Here is a 22,033-nt window from a genome sequence, read left to right as displayed (position 1 = left end):
CTGCCACTCGTTTCACTGACTTTTAATTTGTCCCTGCAATTTTTGCTTATGTCGTTGCTTAGATAAGATCATGTAAATATTCGGTTCTGATGATTATTATCAAAGATTAGATTGACTATATTATTCTCCTTGACGTCCATATTCCAAATTTGAAGTGAACAAAAAGAGAGAACATGAAATGATTCTTACATATATTATGCGATATTCCTTCAAAAGACAAATTAACGAAGTTTCTCCGAATAGGAACTTATTCAAGTTGCCTTAAGAGAAGAGAACCCCACTTTAATTACATTATACAATCAATGCATGTTCTAAGTGATAATTAGTTTCAATAATTTTCAAGTGGTTTAGTAAAATATATAATTTAAAGGCAAAAATATATCTCTTAATGTGACATGTATATAGCATTAGCATCATGCATGCACTTAAATACATTATCCTTTCTTAGATTACTAAGAAACAAAATAACAAGTACATATTCCTTTATGTCTAGACATCCGACAAAAGATGTGTACTTCACAATCTTAGGTTGTTTATTCCTTTCAATGTCCCCTTAATCTTCTTTTTAATTAGTTTGGCCGCAAATATTTGCACATGCAACCAACTCTCAAAATTAAAATACAGTTGGCCGATGGTACTTTCAGCAGTAATTGTGCATAGAGTCAAAACTATCCAGCCTCTTTCTATGTTCTGGACCAAAAGATGTTGAGCCACTCCTTAGAATCTGGTCCATAATTAGTGGTGTTTTCCACAGAGCCCATGCTGTCATGCTCCCAATCGCAATGTCAATGTGTCTTACTGTCACAATTCCAGTACTGGCTCTAATCGGATTTTCCCTTTTCAAGTTTTAGAAATGCATGTCTTTCATGCCTAATCTGGAGAAGACAATAATGCATCGGAACATAAGTTCAGCTTAACTTTTATTTATAATAACACAAAAAAAAAGAAAAAAAACCGACTTCAGGGGCTTCAGCTGAGCTCTTGTAATTTGTATCTTGTTTTGATCTTTTTTTCCTTTCTTAGATAGCTGCTCCAAGATCCCTCGTTCAGAGAAGAGGGTGTGCTTATGCAAAAGATCCGAATAAAACTCTTCTGAATGAAGAACGTGGTTCATGATTTGGTACATGGGAAAATATATATATATATATATATATATATATATATATATGCAACTACAAGAACAAATGGAAATTCTCAACAGTCAAAATAAACTGCTGAGTTTTGTTCTTTTCTTTTCCTATCTTCTTGCATTGGAATCATTTTGAATTTCGATCGCGTTGCAGCATGTCATTTGTTTCGTATGATGATATCATGGAGAATTTTATACTGTACACATTTTGCTAAGGAAACCGGTTTGGTAAAGTAATAGCATCGACTTGAATTTTGGAATTATAAGCAGCAGCGTTGATTCAGAGAGACGTTATGCTTGGCTAGAACATGTACAGAAGGATTGACATTCTTGTATACAATGTAAGGAAGTGACCCTCTTCTTCTTCTAGACCAGAGCTAGGGAGAGATCAAAAATTTGAAGTGCTCTTTTTACAGCTCCAACGTCGATATCTATTAACTTTCCTGTCTTGGACGAAACAATGGCACATCTCTTCTCTTCTGCATTGGGAACAAATAGTTTCCCTTTTTCTTCAGAGCAAAACAATGCGATACTGCAACAAACATGCACCATAGATACACCAAGCTTATGCCACTTTCACTTCTCTGTGAACTTAACTTTTTGTAGAGGGTTTCATTTGCAACTCAAATGACAAACAAACAAGTTTTCTATCAGATGCAATTACCTGGGTTTTTCTCGTGCATTTGCAAGTTGGATAGCTGCTGTGTTTGTGGCAATTACCCCAGCTGAGTCGTTGATAAGGGCTGCCAGCTGAAGCAGAAGAATCCACAGAATAAAGTGTCCATATTAGAATTTGAAAATATTCCCCCGGCCATCTTTTAATCATCTTGCATTATCACCAGGAGAGAGAAGGTATTTTGTGAATGTGGACTTTTTTCACTCAGGTTTTCCTGGTGAATCCCTTGGCTAACCGAACCACCATCAGGGCTTAGTATAGGGGCCAAGGCAGATGCAGATGGTTTAATTTGTAACTTTTTATCTTCACTTCGTACTCTCTCACCACAATTTTTCTATCAGTTTTTCTTGTTTGGTAAAATAATTTTGCATACAAGAATATGACAGGGAGATAAAGTTACCTGGCCAGGAGTTGTGATGAACACAATACTTGCATCATCTCCAAAAAACTCCTCCACATTCTCCCTTTCTTTCTCATGAGGAATGACAAAAACTGGCCTAAGTCCCCTGTTTACAAATACAATCTCATGTCAATCCTTCCACATGACAGTGTGTTGTCCATTTTGTGCGCTGAAATAAGAGAGTTTTATGATTGGTTCTGCGTATAAAGACGGCCTAACCAAGCATTTTAAGTCAGAGAGTAACATAATTTCTCATCCTAAACATTAGCACATTTTAGCACACGAGCCTCCACCTCTTTCTTTTATTTTCCTTGCTTTTCTTTTTCCCATAATAAAAACCCAGTACCTTATAGTGTCTGCTATTTCAGCCCATACTTCGATGGGTAGCAAGCTATCGGGATCACCCCTAGACTGCATTGAGGCCTTTGAATCCGATTTTATCCCATGAATTACAATATATCTTCCTTTCTCTGCACCTGCACTCCTATATTTGGCCTCTGCAACCTCCTTCAACTTCCTCGAAATTGCAACTCTGAGAGGAAGCACAGGTTGCCTTGGCACACTTCGGAATGGTCTCCCCAACCAATCAAGCATCTGATGATACCTAATCCAACAAACCCACATATTAAAGAGACCCTAAGATTCAAAGACCAAAAAGGAATTATCAAAACCATAACACGAAAAATCATGACTCACATGTAATATCCACCATCGGATAGATTCATACTGTCTGGTGTAAATGTTTCGGATAGAAGTAATCCTGCCCCAGCAGCATTTACATTTGGGTAAACGTAGCTGACTCTGTCTCGAGCTGTTGTCATAAACAAGAATGCAGCATGTCCCAGCCCTGCCAGTTTAGTTGATAAGACCATGTCATAGTACCTATTCTGCAAGAACGATTGATTTAACTCAACTGAATTATCACTTTTTCAATGCAGAACTAGTTTCTAATAAAAGTGCTATATGATGACTTAGTTCAGTCTACTTCTGCGAGAACAAAAAGCGTTTCATCATTTTTAATTTTGATTTTCTATGTTTTTTTTCTTCTTGAGAACTCCTCCAACCTTAAGAACTCCAACCATGTCAGTATACTCCGCGGGCTCCGGGAAATCATCATCAGGATCATAAACATTAGCCCACCTCACATTCTTGTTCAACTCGTATGTTTGCTTCCCCCTCGCCGAAGCCACCACGTCCACCTGAACACCTGGGTACCTATCCTTTATCAATTGAATGGCTGGGAAGAACAGCAAGTTCTCATACACACCGCCCGACACCACGCAGCAGCAGCGCCTCACGTCTCCTCTGGTTTTCAACCCTAACGGCGCGATTTCCACGTTGAATCCGGCCGGGAACTTCAAGAACCCATAGGGGCTGTTGGGGTTATCCGGTGGCCGAGGATCCTCTTCTTGCTTGCCATCTGTAAACAGGGAGCCATATTCCATGTCAGGGTCCTCTCCATCGTCGAAAGGGTCGAGCCATGAATTCTTCTTCTTAGCTTGGGCTTGAAGGTTCGGTCTCTTGGTGCAATGAGGGTGGTCAACTGGTTGAAAGAAGGAGAGTCTGGTGAAGTAGTGGGTTGAGGGAAATAAAGTTGGGTTAGAGAGAAAGGGAGACGAGGGTTTGGGCAGTAGAGAAGCTGTAGCCATGAGATAAGATCAGTGATCACAGAGTGAGTGGTTCTTCTCTTTGGTTTTCTGAGTTTCTCATGTTTTATCGTTTGAAGTTTGGAAGCAGTTAAGTGTGTGGATGGTGGTTGGATAAGTGGGTCTCTGAATTCACTTCTTTTTCTTTTTCTTTTGTTGCTTTTTGCTTGTTTTCTTTCAATATATAGTTTTTGAAGAGCAGAACAAGAATCAGCTCATCCTACGACCTGTGTCACATATCAAACAACTTATGCAGCAGGGCTTGGCTTGATCACAAAATTAAGGCAAAGATTTTTGTCTTTTATTTAGCTTTTGGTTGGAGAGGTGTGACAAAAGATGTAAAAAAATAAAAATATATTGACATAACGTTAGATTTATTTTATAATAAAAATAAATTTACAATTTAACTATCAAATATCTGTTTTTATATAAAATCTCTTCTAAACTAAAAATTAAATTCCCAGATTGCCATTATTTATTCCAACTAATATCAGTAAAATGGTAAGGAAAGCACAAGGGAATTAAACAAATTCTGATCGGCCATTGGGTAGTCAAAACTTCAAAAGTTTTTAATAATAATACTACTAATAATTATTATCACTACTAATAATTATGATAATAATTACGGGAGCACTTCATAACATGACGTGGCAAGGTGTGATTGGCAGCCTGATTACCTTTTCTCACTCTCTCTCTCTTACTGTCTCTCAGATTCGCTTCTTTCTTCGTAAAAAAATCTTCACTCACGTTTTTCCTTCTCATTTCCCGAACTTTTCCCACTCTTTCTCGCCCTTTCCTTCTTCCACAATCGTTCCCGCATCAAAAGTCAAACTAAACATACCCAAACATACGCTTCCGGCTACAGAAAAGTTCTGGCTTCAGCAATGCAGCTCCAAATCTCTGCCTTGCTTGTACCTCATTTTTTTGCCTGCTGACCAACCCCCAGAACTGTAAACTTGACGAGATCGAAGGACAATTTCGCAATCTATAAATAAGTAATCGAAGCAATGTCGGGCCCACCGCGAGTCCGGCCGATGAATATCGCCCACTTAGAGTCCCGGCCGGTCCTCGCTCCAGCCGGCAACAAGACCCGGCCCACCGAGCCCCGAAAACCTCTCTCGAAACCCACGAAGAAATCTGAGAAAACTCCCCAAGATGTCAAGCACAAGAAATCCACACCATCATCGCCACCCATCGCCGTACCTAATTTTCCGCAACGCGAAACGGCGCCGTCCTTACTGAGGCGGCAGGACTCCATGACCGCGTCGTGCTCGTCGGATGCTTCGTCCTCTACTACTGATACGTCGTCGTTGAGCGGGAGGGTAGGAGTGAGGAAGAAGCAATATGGGTTGAAGAGGGAAAAGGTTGAGAGGGTTGTTGGTGGGGCTGATAGTTTGATGACCGACTCGATTGGTTCCTTGGAGAGCAGAAAACGGTGTGCTTGGGTTACACCCACAACCGGTATGTATAGTTTTATGTTCTTTTAATTTCATGTGGCATGTCCCTTCTGTTGTTTCGACCATCTTTTGCTACAATTTCGTCAATAACACGTAAAAATTGGAAATTTGTCGACTACTCCAATTCCTTGAGTAAGCTGTTCTGTAATAAGGTTTTAATTATGAAGGCCTCCGAAAAAATGAAGGGTTAGCTGGAGTTCTCAGGGTTTAGAATATCATGATGATTTTTTTTCTTTTATTTTGTGGAGCTGCATAAAACATGAAGGAATAATTTTAGAGGGAAGGCTTATGCCCCTACACTAGCTGGCAGACAGGATTATGTTTGATGTCCCTTATCAAGGAAAGTCCCCCATTCTTCCTTTAAGTTCAGAAAATAATTTTTTCAAATGAAAATTTTATGTATTACTTCTAATGACGATTGACGAAGGTGGTCGCTGTCAAAGGGTGGAGAATTACACTCCTTAAGTTTAGATGCATGTTTGCTGCCCCTAAGATGAGCATTGACCTTTAGGATAGTATATAGCACAACCTTCAAGGGGCTTTCTTTACATGATTGATACAAGTGATCACGTTTAATTCTCTAAGAGGAAAGTTTGTTTGGCTTGATTTGACATGAACATACTACATCTCCTTGCCTTGGGCTACTTGGAGAGAGATGAAATTTGTACATTCTACTGGATTTGCTTTTAATCAACTTGCCTTGTGAGGTTTTCCTCAATATTCTGTCTTGTTCTGGTGGAAATGGTGGATTCATACGTTTTTTGATAAGTAATGGTGGCTAGATTTCTTAAATCCTCACTCCTACATCATTATGGGAGAATTATCAGTTGATTAATGAATCAAAGCATTTCCTAACCAAAGTTGTAACACCCCCTTCCTGTAGGCTAAGAGTGTCACATACTTTTTATAAAAATAAAATCCGGCAAGAGATCTCAAATTTCATAAATGAAATCAGCAATTTATTTTGTAGAAAATGTCTAATAAAAAGTCTTCCAAAAACATTAAATGAAATAAACTGAACAAAACTCATGTAATAAAATCATGTTTTATTTTAGAAAGTCTGAACAAAAATTTAATGCTCATTCTACTCCTAGCTTGCCTGCTCGTAATCATCATCATCACCTGGGTGGTTTAAAACATGAAAAGAAATAAAAATGAGTCGAAGACTCAACAAGGAATCCATCACAACGTAAACATACTAAACATAAGGTTTTCATAAAACTTTTATGCTGAGTTTAAAATTCATGACTATTCATACTGATGCTTGTGCTATGCATGACTGTTTAACTGACTTATCTGATTTATCTGACTGGCCAACACACTTAACCCTGTGTGCGAGGTTGTGCACCGGCCTCACATCCCGCGGCCGTAAGGGGAGCTGCTGATAGTATTCAGGCATACTTTGGTAGACCACGACTGAGTTCGTGGCTTGTACATCCACCCTGAAACTGAACTGTATCTCATTCAGATCAGTTAATAAAATGGCCATTCAAATGCATGGTGCCAATGCAGTTCAGTTTCAGGGTGGATGTACAAGCCACGAACTCAGTCGTGGTCCACCATAGTATGCCAGAATACTATCAGCGGCTCCTCTTGCGGCTGCGGGATGTGGGGCCGGTGCACAACCTCGCACACAGGGTTAAGTGTGTTGGCCAGTTAGATAAATCAGATCAGTCAGTTAATTCAGTTAAACAGTCATGCATAGCACAAACATCAGTATGAATAGTCATGAATTTTAAACTCTCAGCATAAAAGTTTTATGAAAACCTTATGTTTAGTATGTTTACGTTGTGATGGATTTATTGCTGAGTCTTCGACTCATTTTTGTTTCTTTTCATGTTTTAAACCACCCAAGTGATGATGATGATTACGAGCAGGCAGGCCAGGAGTAGAAGGAGGAGCATTAAATTTTTGTTCAGACTTTCTAAAATAAAACATGTTTTTATGACATGAGTTTTGTTCAGTTTATTTCATTTAATGTTTTTAGAAAACTTTTTATTAGACTTTTTCTACAAAATAAATTGCTGATTTCATTTATGAAATTTAAGATCCCTTGCCGGATTTTATTTTTATGAAAAGTACGTGACACTCCTAGCCTACGGGAAGGGGGTGATACAAAAGTGGTCGTTGATCATTTGCTCCAAACTTTACACGAGATTATTGTTGAGTATTGTGGAGTCTGGTCCACACCGCTCAAGCGGAGTCTCTAGCCGCTCGAGCGAAGACAAGTCAGAGAGTTTGCTCAAGACAGCTTGACAAACCGCTCGAGGAAATGCAAGTCAGAGAGTTCGCTCGACACCGCTTGAGTGGAGGGAAGTTAGAGAGTTCGCTTGAAGAGCCGCTCAACACATGACTCGAGCGACTGTGGGAAATAGGTTCGCTCGATGCGGGCTCGACATGCCGTTCAAGCGAACATGACTATTTCTGAAGATTTTAGGGTTTCCGCCGCATGATGTATTTAAGCGAATTGTTTTTTACTTGTGATGTATCAGAGTGAACAGTAGCCGTCCCATACATTGTATTGTGATTCCTCAAGAAATAAAAATCCTCTGCAGCTCCCGTGGATGTAGGCAATTTGCCGAACCACGTAAATATTGTGTCGTGTGTAATTGCTTGTTTTTCTCGTGTTTGCTTTTATTTAATTGTCATCATTTTTCACAACAATTGGTATCAAGAGCTAAGGTTCGAGTCTGAGGAAAAACGATGGCTGGAGAGGAAGTGAAGGTATCGGGGATCGAGAAGTTTGATGGCACGGATTATGGATACTGGAGGATGTAGATAGAGGATTACCTCTATGGGAAGAGACTTCATCTTCCATTGTTGGGGAAGAAGCCGGATAGCATGTCAGTTGCTGATTAGACCTTGTTGGATCGACAGGTTTTGGGGGTTCTTCGGTTAACCCTGTCGAGATCCGTTGCACACAACGTCATCAAGGAGAAGACGACTGCGGATCTCATAGCGGCTTTGTCAGGTATGTATGAAAAGCCGTCAGCGAATAACAAGGTACATCTGATGAAAAATATTTAATTTGAAGATGACAGATGGTATATCTGTTACACAACATCTGAATGATTTTAATACTATCACAAATCAATTGTTGTCTGTTGAAATTGAATTTGATGATGAGATACGTGCACTGATATTATTGGCATCACTGCCAAATAGTTGGGAAGCCATGAGAATGACTGTCAGTAATTTTGCCGGTAAGTCAAAGTTGAAATATGATGATATCCGTGATTTGATTTTGGCTGAGGAGGTGCACAGGAGAGATTCAGGCAAGACCTCATGTTCGAGTTCAGCACTGAATGTTGACTCTCGAGGTAGAGCACAAGACAGGAACTCAAACAGAGGCAGATCAAAATTAAAGAACAGGGGTAAGAGCAAGTCAAGGTCTGTTCAGTAAGCAACTTACTAAAATTGTGGCAAAGTTGGCCACATAAGAATTGCAGAAATCCCAAGAAGACCGAGAATGATAGTGCTAATATGGTAACTGAAGAAGTATAGGATGCACTATTGCTTGCAGTTCATAGTTCAATTGATGACTGGATACTTGATTCAGGGGCTTCTTTCCATACATCTCCCCATCGGGAGATAATGCAGAACTATGCTGCAAGTGATTTTGGAAAGGTGTATTTGGCTTATGGAAAGGCTTTGAATGTAGTAGGGATGAGAGACATTGACATTGCATTCCCTAACAAAAACAAATGGACCTTGCAGAAGGTTAGACACATTCCTGAGTTAAAGAATCTCATTTTTGTTCGGCAGTTTGATGATTGTGGCCATTCAATGGTGTTTTTAGGTAGCACCTGGAAGGTCACTAAAGGGGCATTGGTACTGGCTCGGGATAAGAAAATTGTACACTCTATATGACTACTGGTTTAAATAAACACTATTGCTACTACCGTTACAAAAAGCACAACAGATTTGTGGCATTGTAGGCTTGGCCATATGAGTCAGAATGGCATGAAAGAACTTCTATCTAGAGGCAAGCTACCAGAACTGAAGTCAGTTGATTTCAGTATGTGTGAGAGTTGCATTATGGGGAAACAGAAGAAGGTCAGTTTCTTGAAGAGTGACAGAACACTGAAGTTAGGGAGACTAGATCTTGTGCACATTAATGTGTGGGGACCTTCCCCAGTAGCATCTCTTGGAAGTTCTCGTTATTATGTCACATTTATTGATGACCACAGTAGGAAGGTATGAGTCTATTTTTTGAAGCATAAATCTGATGTATTTAATGTGTTCAAAATTTGGAAGGCCATGGTTGAGACAGAAACAGACTTGAAGCTGAAATGCTTGAGGTCTGATAATGGTGGTGAGTATATTGATGGTGGTTTCAAGGAGTATTGTGCAACTCATGGTATTAGAATGGAGAAGACCATTCCTGGGACACCACAGCAAAATGGAGTTGCTGAACGCATGAACAAAACCATAAATGAGCGTGCAAGAAGCATGAGGCTGCACGCTGGGCTACCACCTACTTTCTGGGCAGATGCAGTTAGCACTACAGTATATTTGATAAACTGAGGGTCATCAGTTCCGTTGGATTGTGGATTGCCTGAGGAGGCTTGAAGCTGGAAAGATGTCAAATTTTCTCATCTTAAAACTTTTGGTTGTCTTTCATATGTTCTTATTGATTCTAATGCTCGTAGTAAACTTGAGGCTAAATCAAGAAAATGTTATTTCATTGGCTATGGAGACGAGACATTTGGCTATCGTTTCTGGGATGATCAGGGTTGGAAGATTATAAGAAGCAGGAATGTGATTTTCAATGTGAAGATTGTGTATAAGGACAAGTCTAGTACAGTTGCTGAAGCAGCTTCTTAGGAGTCTGAGTTTGTGAGTTTGGATGACCTACCAGAGGCCACAGTGCAGTGTAGAGAAATGAGTGATGGAGAGAGTAGGTCCAGTACACCCATTCCTATTATTCCGCAGTCAAATCCAGAGCCGTCCACTCCTATAGTTGCAGTTCGGAGGTTAGTTCGGACTATTTGTCCTCTACTTTGAATTATATTCTGTTGACAGATGGTGGAGAACCGCAGAGTTACAAGAAACCTTGCGAGATGAAAATTCTAGCAAGTGCGAGTTGGCCATGAAGGATGAGATGGATTCCTTGTTAGGCAATCAGATATGGGAGTTGACAGAACTTCCATCAGGGAAGAAGGCATTACACAACAAGTGGGTATATCGGGTGAAAACTGAGCATGATGGCAGTAAGAGGTACAAGACCAGACTTGTTGTAAAAGGCTTTCAGCAGAAACAGGGTATTGATTACTCTGAGATCTTCTCACATGTGGTAAAGATCACAACCATCAGTTTAGTTTTGGCTATGGTTGCTACTGAAGATCTATTTCTTGAGCAGTTAGATATCAAGACATCTTTTCTTCATGGAGATTTTGAAGAAGACATCTACATGCACCAACCTGAGGGATTTGTGATACAGGGAAATGAAGGTTTAGTTTGCAGACTGAAGAAGAGCTTATATGGTCTGAAGCAAGCTCCTAGATAGTGGTATAAGAAATTTGACAACTTCATGTGCAGTGCAGGGTACATCAGAAGAGATCAGGCACCAAAGTCAGAAGAGGAACAAGACTATATGAGTAAGATTCCTTATGCTTCAGCTATTGGTTCACTTATGTATGCTATGGTTTGCACTAGATCAGATATTGCTCATGTAGTGAGAGTTGTGAGTAGATACATGAGTAACTCTGGAAAACAACATTGGAAAGTAGTAAAGTGGATTTTGAGGTACCTAAAAGGCTCCTCAGAAACGTGCTTGTGTTTCTCAGGAGAGGGTTTAGAGGTGCAGGGCTATGTTGATGCTGATTTAGCTGGAGATACTGATAGCAGAAAAAGTACCACAGGGTTTGTTTACACTCTGGGTGGTATTGCAGTTTCATGGGGTTCCAATTTACAGAAGACAGTTTATTTGTCTACTACAGAAGCTGAGTATATTTTAGTTTTAGAAGCTGCAAAGGAGATGGTTTGGTTACAGGGCTTTTTGGAGGAATTGGGTAAAAAGAATTAGAAGGGAACTCTCTACAGTGACAGTCAGAGTGCCATATTCCTTGCCAAGAACCCAGCGTTTCATTCTAGGACTAAGCACATTCAGATCAGGTATCACTTTATACGATCATTGTTAGATGACGGACAATTGTTACCTGAGAAAATTTGTGGAAGTAAGAACCCTGCTGATATGTTGACAAAGGGTGTTACACTTGAGAAACTGAAGTTGTGCGCAACTTCAGTTGGTCTTCTAGCATGAAGACAGGGGCAGTGAGTTGTAGAGGTGGAGGATATCATGTTTAAGGCAGAGGGCGATACTGTGGGTGTATCAGTCTCCAAGTGGGAGAATTGTTGAGTATTGTGGAGTTTGGTCCACACCGCTCGAATGAAGTCTCTAGCCGCTCGAGCGAAGACAAGTCAGAGAGGTCGCTCAAGACAGCTCGACAAACTGCTCGAGCAAATGCAAGTCAGAGAGTTTGCTCGACACCGCTCGAGTGGAGGGAAGTCAGAGAGCTCGCTTGAAGAGCCGCTCGACACATGGCTCGAGCGATTGCGGGAAACAGGTTCGCTCCATGTGGGCTCGACACGCCGCTAGAGCGAACATGACTATTTCTGAAGATTTTAGGGTTTCCACCGCATGATGTATTTAAGTGAATTGTTTTTTACTTGTGATGTATCAGAGTGAACAATAGCCGTCCCATATATTGTATTGTGATTCCTCAAGAAATAAAAATCCTATGCAGCTCTCGTGGATGTAGACAATTTGCCGAATCACGTAAATACTGTGTCGTGTGTGATTGCTTGTTTTTCTCGTATTTGCTTTTATTTAATTGTCATCATTTTTCACAACAATTATCTATTTTGTGCACTGTGCATGAAACCAGATTATGAGCAAAACATGACTGATGTCTATCAGTAGGTTGGTCCTTGCATGAGCCAGGTTATAATTCGTATAATTTTCTCAGTTCAACCAAATAAATATTATTACAATAATAAAGGAAGGGATATAAAGGAAAAAGATTAAAGATAAAAATCAAATCAACTCAAATAAAAAAATAAACGATAAACAAGAAAGAGAAGAAGAAGATATACAAGAATAAATATAGTTTAGCTGTCTAGAATTGTGAATTTTCAGTCATGGTACTCCATTCCAGCATCCTTCAATTTAAGGTGCCTGGTAGGGAAACTCTGCACACAAGTGACTTGGGATCACTACAAATGCTTCATTTTCCCAGCAGTATTCATTATATATTTACGGAATGATCCAAACATGGAAGCTTGGAATATGAGAATATGTTGAGCACTACTACACTATATCCATATGACAATTGAGGGCTCTATATAAACAATTCCAGTCTGATACACACTTTTTTTGACAGCTTTTTTTTTTTTTTTTTTTTTAATAACAGGGAAATATCCCCTCAATTTATTAGAAGCCCTCGCTTAAGGTGGAGGAATACCAACATTACATAACCAACCAATAATCCAAATAGCCTAAATCACTAAACCAACCAATAATAGCAAACTAGATATCTATGGTCGAAAACTTTGCATTCCCGTCCTATCAATCCGAACAATTCCCCTCAACAATCTTGGCAAATCCCGATCACCTACATAACAAATGGACCTCCCTTCCTCACCTTGTCTTGCAAGAAAATCTGCCGCTTGGTTTCCTTCACGAAATTGATGACCCACCATGTAATTAACCCCGTGAAGCTCGTTAAGTAAATCATCCCAAAAATCGCACAAAGTACCAAAGCAACATTGACCCTTCTTGACAGTTTTGTTTGTCTTGTTCTAGTGATATGGTCTTTTCTACTATTTGTGTTAACTTCTAGTTTCTTGTTTTGATGTTCACTATCTAAAATACCAATTTCTAATTGACAATTTATTCCTTTTGTTAAAAAGATCCATGGTATGCTGCTTTTCATGATGAGGAATGGGGAGTCCCAGTCCATGATGACAAGTATGTATCATTGCAATAATGTTCCCATTATCTTCTTGTTTTTTATCCCATTCTTGAACTGCATCTGACTGCTTTCTCCAGTCCTAAGTATTCTTGACACATGCAGGAGACTTTTTGAATTGCTCAGCCTATCAGGTGCTTTGGCTGAACGTACATGGCCTGAAATTCTTAACAAAAGGAATATGTTTAGGTATTGATTATACTCTTCAAGTGATGAAATACCTTATGTAGAAAGTTTATAACAGCAGAATATTCCACAAAATCTCCTGTTGTCAATTAATAGTCAACAGGTTATTCAACTGCCTGTCATACTAGCGTTTGAAACTCTAAAAGCATGTTATTCTTCATATAGCTTTTAGCCTTTTGTGGCTTTTTCAACTTCAGCTGATTTGCATTACTTGCATCTGTACAGAGAAGTCTTTTTGGACTTCGATCCAATTGCTGTTTCAAACTTAAATGAGAAAAAGTTTGTTTCACCAGGCAGCTGTGCCAGCTCTCTACTATCAGAAGTGAAGCTGCGAGCCATCATTGAAAATGCACATCAGATGTGCAAGGTTGGCGATCTTTTTCTATTCATTTTATCTTGCTATTCAATATTCTTGATAGAAAATGAGCTCCTTTTGAGGTTTTGGGAATTACTGATCCTTTGTTTGGTAAGGAAGATCTTTCCTACTGCTGTTGAAAAGCTTTCTTCTCCCATTTGGGAACAGAGAAATGGACAGTGTATTTACTGTTAATACACTGTCCATTTCTTTGTCTGTATGCATGGATGCCCGTGTGCAATCATTTTTACTCCCGTTAATACCAAACCTTATGGTTACCCCTGATAAGCGCGCGCGCGCAGAGAGAGAGAGAGAGAGGTGACATAAATTCACCATTGAGAAAAGCTACTTTGCCTCCCTCGTTAGACCGCTGGTCAAAATTTTTTATTTATTTTTACTTAGTGATTAAGAAAGTGATTTTAAGTGTATTGGTGTATTTTTTTTATTTTTTTAAAAATATTTAAATGTATTAAAAAAATGTGAAAAAAAAAAAAAACACTGCGTACCGTAAAAGTGGGGCGGCATAGTAGCCCCACTCATTCACCATTTGTGTGTACATTTAAAACATTCTTCTTCTTTTTTGTTATTTTTCCAGGTAATCATAGAGTTTGGGTCCTTCAGCAAGTACATATGGAACTTTGTGAATCATAAGCCTATAGTTAGTCAGTTTCGGTACCCTCGCCAAGTTCCAGTCAAGACACCCAAAGCAGAGATGATAAGCAAAGACCTCGTGAGGAGAGGGTTCCGCAGTGTGGGGCCCACAGTTATCTATACATTCATGCAGGTGGCTGGACTAACCAATGACCATCTCATTAGTTGCTTCAGATTCAAGGAGTGTATGATCATGGCTGAAGCAGGTGAAAAAGACGGCACCCCCAAGTCTTAAGGTCAGAGAAATTGCACGAGTCGGGATGAGCACGAGCTATGGCTTATTTGAGTTTCACTTCAACATAATAATTAAGCTCTTGGTTGAGAGCTGTAAATATGTTTCATCACTTGGTGTTTGCACCTCCATGACATGGAACGGTTCTATGAAAGTGTTTTCTCTACAAATATGTGCGTGTGGATGTAAAAAACACCTTAGAAGCAGCTATGACTGGAAATGCTCAAATGACATGGTTATTTACAGAATTGATACTCCGCAAATATTACAGGCTTGTGTTCTATTTATGGGCAAAATACAGTTACACGGCAAAGCATTCCTCAGTGCCAATTGTTAACATTAGTCAACCGCGCTTGTGTCTCGCAACTTGTTTATCATCTATGCGATTCTAAACCATTGAAAAGGGAAGCGTTTGCATGCCTAGCTACAGTTCTCTTCAATTTTCACAATAGATATTTCCTTCCTTTTTTTAACCCGCTCTGCTCGTGGGCAGAACTAGGTACCGCTGAGTCGAACATGATTGTTCTCAAATGATTCACACATAACTTGTTTCCTGGTGACCTCAGGTACAATTGCGGACTCATTCCTCAAACTCAAAAGGGTTGAGCCATGAAGAAAGTAAAGCATAGAAAGACTGCAGGACTCTGAACAGGAGCGTTTCATTTGCTCTAAAGATTTTACTTCTCAATAATGGAACTACAAATTAAGATGATTTCCTGTGGCTCAATTGAGCTAGGATTGCCTATTGTTCTTTTCCAAACTTTATATTTACAAAAGCATCCTAATCCTCACTTTTCAAACACTCGATATTCATTTTCTTGCTGACATTCACCATTTTTCTGTTGGATTTTGATGTAAAAATCTTCCTGAAATGGCCTGGGCAAGTGCTGCTGTGAAATTGGGATCCTTGGTCAAGGAAGACGCCATCTGTTCCACCAAGAATTTTCCGACTTCCGGAGAATCAATTCTGGTTTTTGATTGTTTGGCATCATTACCGGGTTTGGATTTTGCCAAGTCAAGAGTGACGCTAGGTCCAGACGGCCGGAGAGAGGCTGAGGCACCGGGGTGTGAACCGAGAGTCATACAGCGAGTAGACCCAGATGTTGCCTCGAGTTGAGAAGAGTTGGGATGGTTGTGCTCACCTTCATAGGTTGCAACCAAAATAGATTGGTCTTCCGCACTTCTTTGTACCTAAAGAGCAAAATATGAGAGCAAACGCCTTAGCTTGCCTCCATATATTCTTTACTAAAACAGAATGGATGGCGTGATTAGATATCTTTTGATGTCTCACAGAAAATGAATCAGCTTGTTAAAAACAATGCACAACGACGCAGTATTTCGAACTCAAATTCAGAGAGCCTTTCAAGTATGCTAACAACAATATTCGCAGATTCAAATTCAGATTGATCATGAATCTCACTCTCTCACCTTCTTTTTTACAGGGCAGCTTGGAGCAAAAGAACATTTGAAGTAAGCTCTCGGACAGGGATTTTCTCTGGTGACCTTCTGTCCATATTTCCTCCACTGATACCCGTCCTTCACAGTCTACAAATAAATGCAAAGGAAAAGGGTATAAATTTTATGCTCAACGCATCCAAAAATAAAAGAAGTTATAGACAACTATATATATATATATATATATATATATATATATATATAGAGGAGTTTATCAAGGACTTACAAGGCTTGTATCAGATGCTTCTGTCTTGACATAAACCCTTGAAATCTTTGCCTTTATAATTTCCTCTCTATGTTTCTTGCAGGATTCCTCATCGGTTGAGCTGCTTTCAGAATTGCCATAAATTCCAGCGACATTATTATTATTATTGTTGTTGTTGTTGTTGCAGCTATCGGACTTTCTTTTCCTTGTTGGGGTATGCTCCTTTTCCTGCAGATTCTTGCTCATATAATCCGTCAATTGGCTTCGCAAAGCATTGTAGTTCTCGCACATCACCGTTAACATTTCGGTTAGCTTCTTATTTTCTGCACTCACACGTTTCATTTCCGCCTCCAAAGCACCGGAGCTCTGAACATGCCCACACAATGTTTAACTTTTAGCACTATAGCTGAAAAGTACGCACAATAGCAGAAAGGGAACGATAAACAGATAATTCATTCGTAGCCAAAAAAAAAAAAACAAACCTCTTGTTTCACTGAAAGCTTCCTTTCAAATCCTAGGAAGTTGCTTTCCACCTCCTTGTTCTGAAACCAAACACAGAAAGAACTTCTTAAGTTCGTCAATTGAAGAGAATATCACTGGGCATGCCAGAATGAATGAATTAATTAATTTCCACGTACCGAAGCATCATCAAGAACTTGGCCGCCGGTAGGATTAGTGTTAAGATCCAAGCAAGTACTGATTCTCCATGAAGAATAATCCATAGCTGTACGTCAAATCCGAACTAGCTAGATAGTACTTCGGCGTATAATCTTGTACCAAAACCCAATTCCGAGTTTCCACCAGAAGCCGTCTCCGTTTGATCTCCAATAAAAAATCCGTAATCCCTCTACGAAAAGTTACAACTTTCGCTTGTTAAATTTGCGGAGTGAACCAAACAAAGGAACATATATATACACACAAATACAAGAGGACAAAAATATCAACTTGCAAGGAAGCCTGGTGGAAAGACGGTGAAAATAGTTGGATAGATACACAAAAATAAGAAAGAGATTTGAATATGTGGCAGCTGGCATCAACTTACTTTGCTAATGACATACTTACTATTTATTTTTTATTTTTTTTATTTTTTAATTTTTTTATTAAAGATGTTAAAAAAATACTTAAAAGAAAATAATAAAAAAATAAAAATTTCTAATATATTATATAATAGTAAAATGATGGTAAGAAAGTAGTAAGCCTATCACTATCTAAATAAAAATAAATATTATAGAATTCACATATATATATATATATATTCTTCTCAAATTTTATATCTTATATTTTAGACAGATGTTTAATTTAATATAAAGAGATTCTATAAATATAAACTTATAAATTGACATGATTTGATATTATTTATTAGATTATAAAAATATTTTTATTATAAAATAATATAATATATTATATAAAGTTCATATAAATTTATAAATTTATTTTTATAAAATTTCCTTACATCCCCTCTTTATAAAACATGTCAACGACTTTGCGTGTAAAAGGTGCACGAGATTTTGCTTTGGGTTGGTGCGCGTTAATTAATTTAGATATGAAAGAATGGATAGGTGGAATATATAAGCCGGTTGCGTTGAAACTCTTTGTAAAAAAATTCAAAGTCAAGCACACCATTGAACAGAAAGTAATAAACAATGGGTACTTGTGTCCGGTATTGCTGCAATTTGCTATAGAAGTTGGAAGACACAAAAGAAGTTCTATATTGACCCGATACTATCTATCCCAGCTTTCAATGTCTACTAACTATTCATATATACATCGGGATATTGAGATCGTTGGCAATGTTTAGTCATTCTCAAGTCTAGATTTTAATTAGAATTTGAAGTTTTGGTTATAGCTAAAATTTTTAGATAGGTTAATCTATATTAGATTAGTCATCTTAAAATAAAAATAGTAATATAATAATATATATTTTAATAATATTTAAATAAAATTAATATTTTGTAAATACACTTGTATTAATATTAAAATTTAATATTAAAAGAGATAGGTAGTTTGATGGGAAAATCATAAAATATTGATTTGGTCCTTCTACAGTAACTCTCCAAATATGATTAGGAGTCCTAAATTACTGTAGCTCAAAGTTTCAATGCTCTTGTGGGTGCATGGCTCTTTACTTTATTGTCCAGTTTCAAGCATTTTCCAAAGAAAAATATTAGATATAGTCATAGAGTGTACAAACATTACGTACTTCACTTAAAAAACTAGACAAATACAAGATCTATATTTAAAAAAAAAAAAAAATTTTAATAGTAGATATCACTCATTTTCTAGTGGGGTGTGTATATAATACTTGCACACTCTATGACTGTATATAATATTACTATTTCTCAGGTTTTATGCAGTATTCTATTATAAACTATTTTGAGAGATATAAGAGAATGATTTTTTAATTAAAATCTTAATTTTTATCCGAACTTTAAATCTAAAATAACATATATATATATATATATAATTATCGCTATTTATTCTAAATCTTAATATTTGGACAAAATACTAAAATCTTGTGTTTTTTCTCCACGCTGATAGGTTGATCTCTGTTTTGGTTTGCATTTTTGGTTTTTTTTTTTTTTCTCTCTCCTGTTTTATTTGCGATAAGCGATACTCCTCATAGGAAAGGTGTACATTTAACACATAACGGTCACTCATGATGATGGCTTCTTTTTTAGATTTTCCAAAATCTTGAAAGGATTTTGAAACAGTTTTGGATTCTACAAAATGTTAGCTTCTATGGAAAAAGGTTCGAACTTATAATACAAGAAAAACAAAGTATATGGATATTTTATAATTTATATGGCTGGGATATGATGTTCTATTTTCAGAATAAAATTATAATAAAGACATGTCATGCCAAAATTTGACTCAAAACATGATGTTTAAAAAATGACTTTTCGGTTAAAAAAAAAAAAAAAACTTTTTGATCATTTTTTGGCATTTCATTTCCGATAGTGAGATCATTAACAAAAACTTTATGCATAGTGACTTTTGCATATTTTTTATGCACTTCATTAATGTGATTGTCTACATCATTTTTTTTAATATAAAACCAATCACATCAGTAGAGTACATAAAAAATATACAAAAATAACTATATGTAATACAACTCATAAATATAATGCCATGCATCATAACATTGAGATCACGGAATTGCTGATCACATACCCTAACATTTTCAAATACCTAATCCTTTGATTAAAAGAGAGAGAAAATCTCGAAATTAAGCAAAAGCAAGGTGGCTCAACCACGGACCATGACCAAACTATATAAAACTCAAATTTCTAAGTATTTTAAGTCCATTGAATTTAAACCACAAAATTAGTGTACGCATGTTAGTATTCATGAACGGATGGATTTTAATATTAATGTCCATGTCCAATTAATTAAATGAAGCCCTACGCAAGAAAAGTAGTCACGGATTCGAACAACAACCGTGGAAATCAAACCCTTTTTGGTGGTCTTATTTCTCAGCACATGTGTGAGAACATTTGTCCAAATTTCAACGAAAAAGAGGTTTGGGCAGGCCAGGCAGCTCAATCAGCAGCTGAACTACATGGACTTTTTAGTACCTGCCTTTAATTCGTGGGCCCTGTTTTTTATAAACTCTGTGTGGGACTAATCACGCGGTAAAATGAAAGAAAATTGAGCCTGTTCTTTCGAAACAATAGCAAAGCAAAGCGACAGACAATGCACACTAACTAGTCAGTGTAGTCACTATGGAGATTTGTTTGTCGTCTTCTGTCGGCCTCATTTAATTGGATGCTTAACATTGAAATCATATCATATAGATCATGATATCATATAGATCATGATACATCATCTACCTAGATGTTGCTACATATAATATTAGGGTGACTAAGGTTACGTTTGAATCCTTAGAATATTTTATCAGTATATCTATATATATATAGTAATAAAATAATTTGAGTTAAGTTAAGATATTTTATAAATTTTAAAAAATAAAAAAGAAAAAATTAAATATAAATATTATAAAGTTAAACATTTGTTTGAATATAATTTTTGTTTTGAAATTTAAAAAAATATATATCTTTTTGTATTTTATTTGATAGTTTAAAAAATTGTAATAATTAGATAATAATTATATAAAAATGTTAAATATTTGAAATTGAAAGTGTTTTAATTTTAAATATCTGATGTTTGGAAATGAAATATTTAAAAATATTTGAGAATAATTATATTACTAAACAGATCTTATTATTCTCAAGTATTGTCAAATATTATCTATTTAGCAACACTATTGTTTTTCTTTTTTATGTATATTAAGATGGAAACATAGATTTAATTCATCATATTTTATAAGTGACCTTTCAGTACGAAAGTCACCGTAGTTTACGATATATGAGTCAAACGTAGGTTGAATTCAAATGAATTAGTAGCAAGTGTGCATGAATGGCTGGAAACCACCGCTGACAAATTGATTAGGACGTACGTGATGCATGAAATTCAAGGTAGAAAGTAGAAACCAAATGCCCACTTGTCCTTCCCTTTCATTTCAACGGTACTGATCCGCCACTTCACCTAATTCGGGGTTAGGCACATGCAAATACAGACGGACCCTTGACGCCATGCATGAGATCATAAGCACCAGTCCTATACATATATCAACAGTACTTTGAAAATATTGCACAAACTTTATCAACTTGTTGGGAATTAGGACATCTTCTGCTTCGTCTTAATCCAGTCTACAGGTCACTTCTTTTGTAATCTAGTGACTGATTTAGTTACATACAATTAAATTATCTTATCTTATATAATTTTTATTTTATAAAATATAATAAATAATTTAATTTTTTCAAATCTTAAAATAAAAATAATATTAAAAAAATTTATTATAATTATATTTTCTTCAACTTTTAACAAAATATTTCATCTTATCTTATCTAAACTGCGTAACCAAACGAGGCCTTAAACTTTTGACATAACTTTTACTCTGATATTAATTATTAAAGACCTACTTATTGATTTATAAACTCTAACTATTGAATATTAATTTAATCAAACTTTTAATCCTCGTAATCATAATATTTTCTTTTGAATTTATATGATTCGACTCATGCCCTAGCTAATTAGCTAGGTCTTCTTCGGTTCTTTTTCCAATTGAACAAGTCATTCATTAATTCTTTACCTGTTAGTGACGTTTTTGTCTTCTTTGTTAATTTTTTTCTTTTAGGATGGGAGTGTTTTCAAATATTGGGTAGAAATTTCAAAACGTTTGAATTGCTTAAAGACTCTTCGATGTGGTCGCTAGCTATCTAAATATTAACAACAGACTGTTGGATACAGAGGTATCTCACTTAATTTTAACTAATAATCTTATTATTATTAATAAATTATATCAAATAATTTCATCTTATTTCATTATCTAAACAGATACTAAAAATTATATACTTATTTAAGTTATTTACCAGCCTGGCATGAAATTTATTATATTAATACATTCATTAAAAAATATTAAAGTATCAATTATTATTTATACAAAATTATACAGTAAATTTTCATAAAAAAAAATGAAATTTCGTGTGTTGATAGGTATATGTGTAAATAGATTAATTATTGCATTATTTGATCCATCGAGGAAGTAATGATAATTGGTTTGAGGATTGGTATATATAGCTGAACAGTGTAGACTGTAGTAGTGGGA

At 36.8% G+C, this 22,033-nt stretch overlaps 3 protein-coding genes across 3 annotated transcripts; 1 reads left to right on the top strand and 2 right to left on the bottom strand.

Annotated features, from left to right (window-relative positions):
* Positions 1-1,353: 1,353 nt before the first annotated feature.
* On the bottom strand, positions 1,354-4,008 carry LOC121246068 (photosynthetic NDH subunit of subcomplex B 1, chloroplastic). Its single transcript, XM_041144052.1, has 6 exons — positions 3,270-4,008; positions 2,902-3,092; positions 2,552-2,809; positions 2,206-2,311; positions 1,794-1,879; positions 1,354-1,661 (listed from the first exon to the last, which is right to left on the bottom strand). The coding sequence occupies exons 1-6, from the start codon at positions 3,852-3,854 to the stop codon at positions 1,496-1,498; spliced, it is 1,392 nt and encodes a 463-aa protein (XP_040999986.1). The 5' UTR covers positions 3,855-4,008; the 3' UTR covers positions 1,354-1,495.
* A 548-nt stretch (positions 4,009-4,556) lies between these two features.
* On the top strand, positions 4,557-14,953 carry LOC121246073 (DNA-3-methyladenine glycosylase 1-like). Its single transcript, XM_041144064.1, has 5 exons — positions 4,557-5,312; positions 13,223-13,280; positions 13,387-13,470; positions 13,693-13,834; positions 14,418-14,953. Exons 1-5 carry the CDS (start codon positions 4,859-4,861, stop codon positions 14,706-14,708), a joined length of 1,029 nt encoding a protein of 342 aa, XP_040999998.1. The 5' UTR covers positions 4,557-4,858; the 3' UTR covers positions 14,709-14,953.
* A 397-nt stretch (positions 14,954-15,350) lies between these two features.
* LOC121246074 (probable WRKY transcription factor 40) lies at positions 15,351-17,266 on the bottom strand. Its single transcript, XM_041144065.1, has 5 exons — positions 17,004-17,266; positions 16,848-16,907; positions 16,387-16,731; positions 16,134-16,250; positions 15,351-15,896 (listed from the first exon to the last, which is right to left on the bottom strand). The coding sequence occupies exons 1-5, from the start codon at positions 17,085-17,087 to the stop codon at positions 15,534-15,536; spliced, it is 969 nt and encodes a 322-aa protein (XP_040999999.1). The 5' UTR covers positions 17,088-17,266; the 3' UTR covers positions 15,351-15,533.
* Positions 17,267-22,033: the final 4,767 nt, after the last annotated feature.

The sequence above is a fragment of the Juglans microcarpa x Juglans regia genome, chromosome 1S, assembly GCF_004785595.1.
Source record: "Juglans microcarpa x Juglans regia isolate MS1-56 chromosome 1S, Jm3101_v1.0, whole genome shotgun sequence".
Lineage (NCBI taxonomy): Eukaryota > Viridiplantae > Streptophyta > Magnoliopsida > Fagales > Juglandaceae > Juglans > Juglans microcarpa x Juglans regia.
Note: the sequence above shows the minus strand (reverse complement) of the source record. Positions and strands in the feature narration are given on the sequence as shown.